This window comes from Neolamprologus multifasciatus, chromosome 17 (genome assembly GCF_963576455.1).
Source record: "Neolamprologus multifasciatus chromosome 17, fNeoMul1.2, whole genome shotgun sequence".
Lineage (NCBI taxonomy): Eukaryota > Metazoa > Chordata > Actinopteri > Cichliformes > Cichlidae > Neolamprologus > Neolamprologus multifasciatus.
Genome location: NC_140455.1, coordinates 1,010,791 through 1,022,805, shown reverse-complemented (window position 1 = coordinate 1,022,805; position 12,015 = coordinate 1,010,791). Strand labels below are relative to the sequence as shown.

General features: G+C 40.2%; 1 protein-coding gene across 14 annotated transcripts; it reads right to left on the bottom strand.

The window, feature by feature from the left end:
• Positions 1–258: 258 nt before the first annotated feature.
• Positions 259–11,967, bottom strand: il15ra (interleukin 15 receptor subunit alpha). 14 transcript variants are annotated; one of them, XM_085137532.1, is made up of 8 exons: positions 11,767–11,967; positions 10,994–11,185; positions 8,452–8,514; positions 8,327–8,374; positions 5,809–5,889; positions 1,674–1,745; positions 975–1,059; positions 259–872 (listed from the first exon to the last, which is right to left on the bottom strand). In XM_085137532.1, exons 1-8 carry the CDS (start codon positions 11,834–11,836, stop codon positions 809–811), a joined length of 675 nt encoding a protein of 224 aa, XP_084993658.1. In that variant the 5' UTR covers positions 11,837–11,967; the 3' UTR covers positions 259–808. The 14 variants fall into 14 exon arrangements, with proteins under 14 accessions (XP_084993658.1, XP_084993660.1, XP_084993656.1 ...); XM_085137534.1 differs by having other exon boundaries at positions 1,674–1,742; positions 11,767–11,966; XM_085137530.1 differs by having other exon boundaries at positions 975–1,071; positions 11,767–11,965.
• Between the last annotated feature and the right edge of the window lie 48 nt (positions 11,968–12,015).

Here is a 12,015-nt window from a genome sequence, read left to right as displayed (position 1 = left end):
ACTTGACTGGGGGAAAGAAAAGGGAGAAAGAAAGAGGGAAAGAAAAACAGCTGAGAAGAGGGACGGGGAGAAGGGCAAAAAACAAAAACCAACAGAATAAGCAGAAAAAAAAATACATATCAATCACCTGGATCACCTGTAGAGAAAGAAAAAAAGAAAACAAGCAGAAGAAAACGAGAGTAATAGAATAAACAACATCAGGATGATATATGGGAATATGACAGTAAATACTAAATATTAAACATTATTGTGCAGCGCGTAAGATCAACAGCACACAGTGTGCTTTGAGGTAGGAGCCAAAAAGGGTGTAGTTTGTGTGTGTGATCACCCGTGTGTACACCTGTGAGCATGGACGCGCTTGTTTTTTTAAAAGGTTCCTTCATGTAATGATCTGCTAGAGGGTGTGGGGGGCCACTGCCCCGTCCTCCAGGGCATGAAGCAGGTATGGAGGAGATCAAAACTCCCCAAGGCCCCCAGAACACAAGAGACCAAGGAAGACCAACAGAGGGGCAGCCGTGCCACTGTCCCAGATTGTTTTTTTGGTTATGTGAAGCTAGAAAGCTGTTAAGATGAAAGTTTCAGATTGAGCCTCTTGCACTGCCATATTAAGATGGCTGTGATTCTTTGGGATGACGTCCACGGAAGTTCAAATGGGTTATCAGGCACTGATGACAACCAGTCCTACGTGGAGCTAAGAGTCTATTCTTCACTTTAGTGGGATGTTGCTTTTGGTAAAACACTGCTGCAGCTCTCTGCAACCGCAACAAAGTCGGTGTGTTTTACTGGTCCACTGCAGGTGGGCCAGGACTCATGCATTCAGTGTGCACAGCTCGTCTGGGTCTTGGTTCACTGGGGTGTGCTCTCTTCGCCTCCTGAGACAAAAAGGACAATCAGGATTGAAATAGATTATAACCAGCCAACTGCAAAACAATGAGTATATAGAGAGACAATCCAAAAAGTCTTTTTGTTTTTACCTTTGATACAGTAAGACTATCCCTGCAGTACAGAGAGTCACCAGTAAAACAGTGATGACCGTTGCTGCTGTGGTTGTTGCAGCGCCTGCTGCAGCATCTGCAAATGGGAGAGAAAATCCTTAATGTGCTCCGATTCAGTTTCTTCACTGAAAAGAGGTAGAACATGACTGCATCTCATTAAATACAACAATTCCAAGTCTGTGTTGTGAGTTAAGTGTTTTCAAACAATCTCAGAGAATGTACAGTCCTAAACATCAATGAGGGAATCTACACTGCGAGTCTGCTCTGTGGCCTTCAGCATTTCTAAAACGTCTTGCTTCACAAACCGCGTTTAGCCTCAAGGGACTCCCTGCTTGTCCATTGAGAAGTTGCATCACTGACTTACAAATAATACACAGACACTCGCAGACCATTATGACCACCTGCTTCCTTTTGCTACCAAAGCAGTCCTTACTTTACTAGACTTGCTTTGGATGTATCACAGTGGGGCCTGCGTGGATTAAAGAAGTTTGATCCACACATCCCACAGATGCTTCATGTTCCTACTTGCTCACTAATATATGCCACATAACAAGTGCAGTGATGAAGAGATAATCAGTGTTATTCACACGACCTGCTAGTGGTTCTAAAATATGTTATGGCTGATCAGTGTATTAAATAAGATCATCTCAGATAAGAAATAACACCGTTGAAGCTTACCAATTTCAAGCGCAGAATGGGTGGCGTTGTTCATTGTGTCAGTCTGTCCTGTTGTCTCCATCACAGGTTCTGCTTTTCCAGTACAAAATAAATAAAATTTATACAAATTAGTGCAATTGTAAAGGTAAAAAGACATAATCAGTGTCATGCCTGAAAAGTTTCTTATGCATGCACATGCAGCTTTGTGAAATGCTGAGGGAAAAGCAGATATCAAAAGGTTAAGCTTTATGTACCACTTAGTAAATTACCACAAGGTGGAGTAAGGTTGGGTGGCAGTGCTTTTTAAAAAAAAACAACAAAACAAAACAAACAAAAAGAACCCCCCACAAACCCCTATTGCATTTATGGCTCATATAACCTATGCTTTATTTCACAGGCTTATCTGAAATCCAAACATACACATCCTTCTGTAACAGCTAACCAGTTCAATATGTCTTCACTTTGATAACTCTTTGAAAGTCTGCTGACACTTCTCAAACAATCCTTGGTTCATCACTGTGTTTAATATGATAATTTACTAGTGTTACAGCATTTATGATAAAGAATAGTATAGGTCCCCTTTAAATAACTGCTTATATAAATACTGCAATGACAGCTGTCTGGATTCAATGGAAGAGACGGCACATTAGCAGCTTCAGCTGTTGTTTTGGTAATGATATCTGTACTGCTTTAAAAAACAAACAACCCACACACATTTATGTCAAAGTATGATATTTTTTACATTTTACGTTAATGAAGCCCTAGTTTTGAAACTTGAGCCTGTGATCACAAAAAATTATTGTTGAAGTAAATTCATTTAGATATCGTCTTCATATAGCCCAGAGAAGTTTCAAAGATGGCTTCAGAAGCCCAGACTTATTTCTCAAGCACTTTGATATCCTGTGAACCAGCATTAGCAAAAATATCATCCATTACATGATTTTATATGCTGAGGGCACCAAAGTCCTGCAGCCCAGTTGTTGTACAATTCACTTTTTAAAATCCAGTTTCAAGTGCAGAGAAAGGCTTATTCACCGCTGCCTAAGACTTTGACCTTGGTATTAAAACCTTAGATGGCAGTTTCGGTTTCAGTTCCTCCTAAATTATTGTCATAAAAACTTTCCTTTGGAAGTACAGCAACTAGAGATGCACAATCTTCGTCTCCCCCGACCTGCTGTTTGCTTAGAGTTTAGTTACACGGCCTGCACCCATTTAACCAGTTACTCTTTCCAGTGTACAGCTCTCTTTCACCATTTGTGGTTGAAGTTTAACTGGAACTGCTTTTGAGGTTTGACCTGTATATAGCTGCTGTTTGTTATGAAACAGATCTGGGTTTCAGACTTTGGGTCTTCCCTACCTGTCATGCTAAAGCCAGGACAAAGTTCTAAAGGCTACCAACCTTTTGAACAGCACTGTGCTATTCAACACCCAACCATAAAAACAAACGTGTGCTGTTAATGCTAATGATTGTGTATCACAACATTGTAGATTCTCTTAAAGATGTTGATGTAAAACCTCAAAAACTACTTCAGTTCCCTTTTCACATCATATTTACAGTACACAGTCCATTAAGTGCCCATCCCTAGACGTCCCTTATGTCACCAATGTAGAAAGTAGTTTCTGCTACAAGACAATTTTTTTTAATTTGAGATTTTAACCAATTCCTTGCATAGCTGCGAGTGCCTAAACCCATCTGCTTTCACCTAACACAAGTGACAAAGTGGTTTAGTCCACTACATGATCTGGACTTGGTGGCTTGGAACAGCTGATTTATTTCTATAGGTGACCGGATTACTAAAAGTAGTTTCAAAGAAATTTGTCAACAGTTTCTATTGAAAATTTAGCATCAATGTGGCAAGCATTGGCATTGAGGACGCCAGACTATTTTACCACATTGACACTTTGAGTCAGACAGATTTAGTTTCACTAGTTCTAACGAAACATGTCCACACTGCACGGATTACTAAAGCGTCCAGTTTGTATGTTCAAGAACACGCAACGTTTGTGTTTGATTACTGGTCTGTATTATTCATACTTGCAAAGGACTGTGAGTGATTGAGGGTTTAGGCAGTGAAGACTACAGGATGTTTATATATGATGACGGTCCTATAAGTCTGCACAGTTTCTTATATGAACAGTCACACACACACAGTCACACACACACACACACAGCTGAGGGAAATCTCTAAGGTTGGATTACAAATTAATCTTTTTGAATTTCCTTCAGTCTTATAAAAACACTGAAGCAGTTAAAGAAAAGCACATGCCCTCAAAAGTATTCAAATTAATCACTGCAGGCACTGACAGGTTAGAATAATTGTGCAGTAAGTGAGTGGAATTTGAAGCCTATCCATTCTCTTCTGCTTAGGCACAGAGTCAAACAACCATTCGCACACAGATTCACATCTATGGGCAGTGTTGGGGAGTAACGGAATACATGTACCGCCGTTACGTATTTAAAATACAAAATATGAGTAACTGTATTCCGTTACAGTTAGTTTAAAAAGGTGGTATTTAGAATACAGTTACTTTGTTGAAATAAATGGATTACACGGCGGTACTTCCCTGTTTCATATTGTCGCGGGTCAGGACTGTTTGGGTTTTGTTTGACAGCTACGTTCTGTTGTTCCAGCGGCAGCGTTATGATTGCCATGGTTACAGGGTGATGCTCTCTCTCTCTGCGCGTTTCCTGGGTGAGAGAGCGCCTGTTGTTGTTGTTGTGCTAAGCTAATAGGCAAAGTGCTACCGGTATAGCTCTAAAGAATGTAGCATCATAGGCAGTGTAGTCCGTGCTGCAGGGAGAATGGACTGCCATACACGTTATGTGTCTGTGAGCGAGGGAGGGAGAAAAAGGAAAAGTACGAGCTGTCATCGAGCAGAAACGGGAGCTGGAAGCATGTAAATATAATAATAACCACTGCAGCCAAGAAGAGAGCCTGATGAGCCCAGTTGTAAGTAAGCTATTAAGACTCGACTGTACACCGTGTTCGTGTTTTCCTCCAAAAACAATAAGTTCCGTTGGAGCAGCCTTTCAACGCCTCTCTCTGTCTCTCGCTAGCAAAGTTGACCCAGACAACAAGGTAAAGCTAGTTTTTCGGCTACGAGCCCGACACAGAACCCACCGGAGCCGCGGACCTTCAGTAACAGTAATAAATCACAGCAATAGTACATTCATGTAGTTGTAAACAGCATGATAATATATTAAGTAATCCAAAGTATTCAGAATACGTTACTCTCATTGAGTAACGTAACGGAATACGTTACAGAATACATTTTGAGACATGTATTCTGTAATGGAATACATTTTAAAAGTAACCTTCCCAACACTGTCTATGGGCAAGTTAGAATACACACACACACACTAAAGATTAGATTCTGAAGGGCTACTTTTGGCTCAGAAGCAGTTCGTTTTACATTCAACGTCTGGTGAGCCATCAGGTGCTAGAATAGCGTCTCATATCTGAACGGTCCCTTCTCATGTCCGTCTTGGTCTCAAGCAGAGCTGATTAAATGACAAAAATATATTTATATTGTAGAGGGTGCCCATTTTAGTGATAAAGGTGTCAAAAGGCTTGAAGGAGAGTACAGTGGGGAAAGACCAAATAAACCCCATAATTTAGTAGCTTGTAGAACCATCTTTAGCAGCAATACTTTGAAACAATCAGACTCGCACCCTTGAGGAGGAAGTTTGCCCCACTCTTCTTTACAAGGTTGCTTTATTTCACTCGGGTTTGCCACCATTTGTTTATTCACAGTATTCTCAAGTTGTGCCACAGACTTTCAGTCAGGCTGAGGTCTGGGTCATTGCAGACCTCAACAGTTATGCCTGGGATCACTGCCCTGACTCCATTTGAACAGAGCTTTAGCTGTGAGTCAAATGGCCTCATATTTGACTGTAGAATACTTTAGTATATAGTGGGGCTCATGGTCAACTAAATCACTAGGAAACAAGCCCAAATCATCACCTCTCTGCACCACCATGTTTGACAGCAAGTATGAGACAGAGCCACTGAACACAAGAGTCCCTATAAGCAGTCTGGGGGATGAGGTTAGTCATGACTTTGGGCGTCGGTAGCAACATTTCACCTGGCACACTTGAAAGCAACAGCTCAGCAGAAGCTAACTGAGAAAGTACGTATGAATTTAAGTTCTTTACCATGGGTGGTTGTCTGTGTACTGGTTCCTTGTTCAAGCACTGTGCTTGCATTCTGCATCATCTGGGCAGTAGAAGCTGTTGCTGAGAAGAAAAAACCCACCTCTATTAATACTGTAAAAACCCTGACCACATCTCACACTGCTAAGATTAGTTGTAGCACGAATTATCCCTCTGTTATGAAACATGCGTTTGTTCCATTATCCCAAACTAAAACCCCATAACTATCTTCAAGCATGCATGGAGTTTTATACTGCGTTTGATTTTACATTAGTTAGCTTCAACATGCCACGTATATTACAATAGCTGAAAAATTCATGCAGGATTTAATGTTATCTATCAGTCCATTTTCTTCCACTTATCCGGGGCCAGGTCGCAGGGGCAGCAGCCCAAGCAGAGAAGCCCAGACCTCCCTCTCCCCAGCCACCATTTAATATTAGTAACGGAAATTAACATTTTGTTTAACAAAATGTTAAAGAGGAGCTGGAGTTGTATTTGTTGCTCCCAGATTAATTTTCCTCAGATTAATAAATACAAGCAGCAGCAGGATCCATACGAGCATCCCCAAAAGGAGCGAGCTGTGCACATTTACACTTGTCACATTACAAGTAGCTTCTTGTCTTCACTCATTCATGACTATCACTTATTCATGAATGAGTAAACAAGCTTTCCAAAAAATGTGGTTAGTCATAGTTAACTTGAGTTAAATTTCACTAAACACACCGGGGCATGATTACTGTCATATCTGTTAAAGAAATCACTCAAGCAGATCCTGTCTGACAAAGTGAAGTAGATGTCAAAAAGCAACACATCATGCTAACCCTAAAGAAAGCGTCATGGAGTGGTGAGCCTACCAAAATTACCCCAAGAGCCCACTGGCAGCTCATCCAGGGGACAAAAATACAAAAAGCCCCAACATTTATTTAAAAAAAAAAAAAAAAAAAAAGTGCAGGCCACACTTTTTTTTTTTGCCAAAACTAAAATAAAAAAACCTTTAAGTTTTTTGTTTGAGTAAATAGTCAATGGACTGATGAGACAAAGGGTTGAGGTTTGCATTTCATTACATCTGGGATACAGCTAACAAAGCACTTCAGGAAAAGAACATCATACCAACAGTCAAATGGTAGTGCAATGATCCGTGTCTACTTTGCTCCTTCAGAGTTTGAACAACTTGCCATAATTGACTGAAACAATTATTCTCTCAGTCAGAAACTCCTGTAGGAGAATGTCCAGGAATTTCATGCCACGAAGCTCAAGTGCACTCTGACAATGATTTTAAACTTAATGAATGAAATCATTAAGAAAAAACAAAAAACAAAACTGGCTTTCCAGGGTTAAGTTTGTCTAACACTTAGATTTGTGTGATGATCTGAAACATGCAAGTATGACAAATATGCAAATAACAAATGAGGAAGGGGAGGGGTGGGGGTTCACAGCCACAGATGTACACAGCAGAAATGTAAACTGCCCCACTGATCATTTACAGTTAACCTGAGCATGACAACTGCTGTGAAATGATTGACTCATAGGAGCTGGGGCGTTTTTACTTTACTGTTAGTACGGGCCCAAACCAAGTCGCATAATTTTCAAAAGTTAGCTCTTGAAGCGGTGATTATGATATCAAGATTGTCTGGTTGCTTAGCTGAGCTGTGTTGAACTATAATGATTAAAGCAACTAACCATGGGAACACAACCAGAGGTTTCTGTTACTGGATACATTTTGATGTGACAAGAACAGATGCTCTTCATTTCCATGATGCTAAAAATCATAAATAAAGAAATAAAACTAAATTTCTTGATGTCATTCAAAGCAGATTTGCTACATATCAAATATTTTTGTGTTGCTGTAGAACTTGAGGTTTCACTACAGTGAACCATTTCCTTTAATAGTAGCTGCACTGCAACACCTCCTGGATTACTTGGAGAGTCATTTCACCCAAATTACCCAGTTCAAATTTAGTCTTTTAGGACCATTTGCTCACTGTACACTTAAATAGCCCATGTTACATCTACTAGTTTGAACATTCCAACCTCTAACACTGCAATATATCAATAAGAATAATAACGAAACCCTCTCAGGCTCAAATTAAACTTTTTGTTGCTAATGCACAACCAAGTCCTACAGTGGTACTTCTGAGTAAAAAACAAAACAAAAAAAAAAACCAACTCATAAAATATGTATGTGGGGTTGTTAGTTTTTAACTGTTGCAAATCGGCAACGCCTGCCTCGAGAGGGTTAAACTGAAAGGAAATTCATGTGTCTGACTTAGTTCATCTGCCATTTGTATGAGAATTAAGAAGCCTGGTGGCTGCAGGTACTGGGGTTTGTTTTTGTTCCATAAGAAGTTGTAAAATGGGTGATAAAAGTAAAATGAGTGTAATACATACACAGACACTATACATGGATCTAATATTAGTATTACTGCCACACCCTTGAGACATTTAGTTTCCTTTTAGTTTATTAGTAGTGGTTATAGGTCACGGTTTTTGATCGTCACAATCATGCAAATAGAGAACTTACTGATAGCGGAAGTACTGATGGAGTAAGAGGAAATATCAGTGTGACTCTCTGCAAAACCAAACCATCATTAAGCACACATGTCAGCAAAGTATGGCAAACACCATTTTCCTTAGACAGACGCTTACCCGTTGTTGCTGTTGTTGTACTTGTTGCTTTTGGTGGTTGTGTTGTGGTTATCCTTGGGTCAGCTGAAACATGGCAAAGAAATGCAAGAGATGCATTAAAAAAAAAAATTAAAGTGGGAAAGCTAATAAAAAAAAAAAGTACTATTATAGATTATAAATCTATTATCACCGCATTCTGGCTGAAAGTATCGTAGACTTGACTAAGATCCAACTATTCCCAACGTCCAGGGTGTTCCTACAGGTAGACAGTCAAATCCCTTTTACTTTCCATTAATTAAAGTTCTTCACTTCACTGCATTCCCATGATGCACTGCTCTGCACATCACCTGTCTGTCACAAATGACCCCGATACTTGTCTCCATCTGTTCCACTTTGCCTGCATTTTCTTCTCCTCTCTTGCGCAATGTTCGTTGTTTTGGATGGTTGACCATAGACATTTAAAAAGGCATCTACATTCCCTCTTTGCATACTCAGCTTTCCAACAATCTCCCTCTCATTTACATACATGTACCGTGTCTTGGTCCTGCTGACTTTCCTTCCTTTACTTCTCCAGGCTCTCTTAAACCTGCTTCCTGCTCCCACTAAAGATCACAACGTGAACATTCTAGTCCACACAGACTCATGTCTGACCTCACTCGTCATTATCATAGCAAACAAGATGATGATGATGATGTAAGCCCACCTCCACAATGACCTCATTTTTTGCTGCATCACCTTCAGATTTTTCCTCTGCCACTCCTGACTTCCTCATGAAGCACCAACCTTATGCTTTCACTAGATTAAAGACAGTACAACTTCTTTTGACTTTTTATATACTTCTCCATCAGCACGCTAAGAGTGGTACACATTGTGAGTATAATCAGCAAGAAGGCAACTAGGAAAGTCAAAACAAATACAAAGCACAAGAGACAGACCACCAGAGTAAAAACTGGAAATGACAAAGACTCAGCCATGCATACTTGCAGAAAGATGACCATGAGACAAAACTGGAGAAACAGAATAAAGAACTAAAGGCAAAAATAGAGACTGAAAAGCATCAAATACTCATCTCCACCTGCTTGATAAACAGAATTCTTTTTTTAAAAAATCAAACCCATAAAACATAAAAGTCTGGGTACAAGACCCAGGGAAAGTGACATTTTATCCCCACTATAACTGCACATCACTGCCGTTCTTGTAAAAATAGATATCAGCACCAGTGCACTTCTTCATTCCTTAGGCATTGTCTAATTGTGTTACAGTGTCTCAAAAAGTCCACTGCACTCACTTCCTCCTTACCAATCTTCTGGATCGCCTAAATTACTAAGTGTCCTTCCTCTGCTCTCCCTTTCTCATGTCCTTCTTTCATGAAACCTTAAAAGTGCTCCTTCCATCCAATGTTTTGAGTCTAAAGACAACCTTTCATCAAATCTGTTTCCTAGCAGGTGAATAATTGTTTGTGGTGTGTAGAAACAGGTGCATGCGTGAGATTGTCACTCTGTAACCACTCCCCTAGAGAAATATTCACTCATTCCCTTTTACAGTAGATAAGGTCACCTTTGCGCCAAGCTAGAGAGTCTAAAAAGGAAACTGCTCACAGTTCACATCAGCTGTGACAACACAAAAACAAACCACGTGTGGGTGGCTTTCCACTGCACCCGAAAAGGAACCATTGCATTCTCTTATCTCTTGTAAATTTCAGACTTCCAGCCAGACACCTGCCGTCAACAGTTCTAGTATGACTCTACATTTGATAAATCGGAAGTGAGGGTGTGCCAGTGTACTAGAGCGCGTGGGATGGTTTAGTCGGCTGGTTTGAGCCGAACCATCTTGACACACGGGGCTGTCAGTACTGTTGAGGTTTTATCAGTAAACAGAGGCCTAGTGTGACTTTTATTCAGCCAGAGCCAGACAAAGACTAAATAATCCACCGATAATCAGACATCCTTCGTTTGTGCCGCAGATACCAGGCACCAGCCTATGCTCTGTATTAATATTTTAAGTTCCTCCAGGGAACGCATGTAGGGGCTGGCCTTCTATAAACCCTCTCCACCCATCCAGAGCAGACTTTCAGGGTTACCTAGCAATTCAGTCATCCCCTGGGGTAATGACTGAACATAACAGCTCCCATTTTTCAAAGTAATAATGGATAATGGATTCGTGTTATGATAATATCAGTACTACTACTTCTGAGCACTCAAAATTCAGACTGTCAGCACTATTAGCTACCCCATTAGCTGTAATCTAAGAATCTAGGGTTATAACAAATATGCGTTCATGGATACTGGATTTGTAACCCCCCCCCCCCCAGGCCAAATCTAATGTGAATACTTGAAAGTTAGCCAAGTGGAACTCTTTACACTAAGAGGGAAAAAGAAAAGCAACAAGCCGCAGTACTGCTGTTTCCAAATAACCTCAGCTTGGAACTTCAAGAGAAGAGAAGCCTCTTTGAACCAATCAGCTGTGTTTGGGACCTCGAAACAATGTACCGGTTTACATATGTGTGGATAGAGAGATGTTTTCATCTTTGGTGTTAAGAAATGCACCAGCAAATAATACTTACGTATACACACCAGCGATGGTTTGCTCCACTGTGCTCCAGGATTTTCGCATTTGATTAAATTTGAGGTTCCCGCTTTTCTCCGGTAACCATCCATACATGTGTAGCGAAAACGGTCATCTATTTGGAAGCAGCCTTGTTGTGGGAGGTTTGTTAAATTCAACTTTGGAATTTCTGGACATGGACAGCTGTTATCTGTAAAAATAATGATGATAATTTAAAAAAATAAATAAATAAAACCATACGATTAAAAATAAATAACCAGTATTTTTTTGGCGAATGGTGTACGTAAGTTTTAATTCTAATTCTAACTTCTAGCAATGTACTAATGGTAACCTGATGGCGTCAATAAAACCTTTTACATCATCACATACACATCAGGTCAACTCCGCTTCTAAGTCAAAAATTTAGCAGGATTCATAACGATACACACTTGCGACTTTGAGCATTTAGGTTTCACTATGAAGATTTACGATACGGACCCGACTCCGAGACGACGAGAACAATAATTTACCAAAAATAACAAACAAACAAACCACAAATCAAGCCGCAGGTATGTCTTCAATAAGCAATTATCCTCCTCCAACATATCTCACCGTAAAACGCTTAAGTGTGCGAGTTTATGCCTTCTATTTGAACGACTTGTCTTTGAAGGTGATCAAATTTAATCACTGATTAAATAAGCGATCAACTATAAAGAAAACAAATTGTGGCATGCGCAGTTTAAAGCACTTTCTGGAGCGTACTCGCTCGAGTTGAAATTTGTTTGCACTTACCGCTGCTGGATAATTGAGGCCAACAAACTATCATAACGCAGACGGGGAAAGCCAGTGAAACCAGAGCCATCGGACACCTCGGTAGTGACTTAAAACATGTTCACTAAATAAAACCAGGCCGGTAAAGACCATCGTCGCTGTCGCCGCGGTATTTCTTTATGTTCACACTTTCGCTTTATATCATGACACTCCCCTTGTGGTCGTGTGTGATCCGCCCATTTTAACAACGGCATATTTCTGCAGAAATCG

Bases quoted from the DNA above. Each gene is read 5' to 3' on its own strand.
- il15ra (XM_085137530.1), bottom strand. From the start codon at position 11,836: ATGGCTCTGGTTTCACTGGCTTTCCCCGTCTGCGTTATGATAGTTTGT. The intron at 11,186-11,766 runs GTAAGTGCAAAC...TTATTTTTACAG, and splicing joins GCCTCAATTATCCAGCAGCG to ATAACAGCTGTCCATGTCCA. The intron at 8,375-8,451 runs GTAAGCGTCTGT...TTGGTTTTGCAG, and splicing joins TACAACAACAGCAACAACGG to AGAGTCACACTGATATTTCC.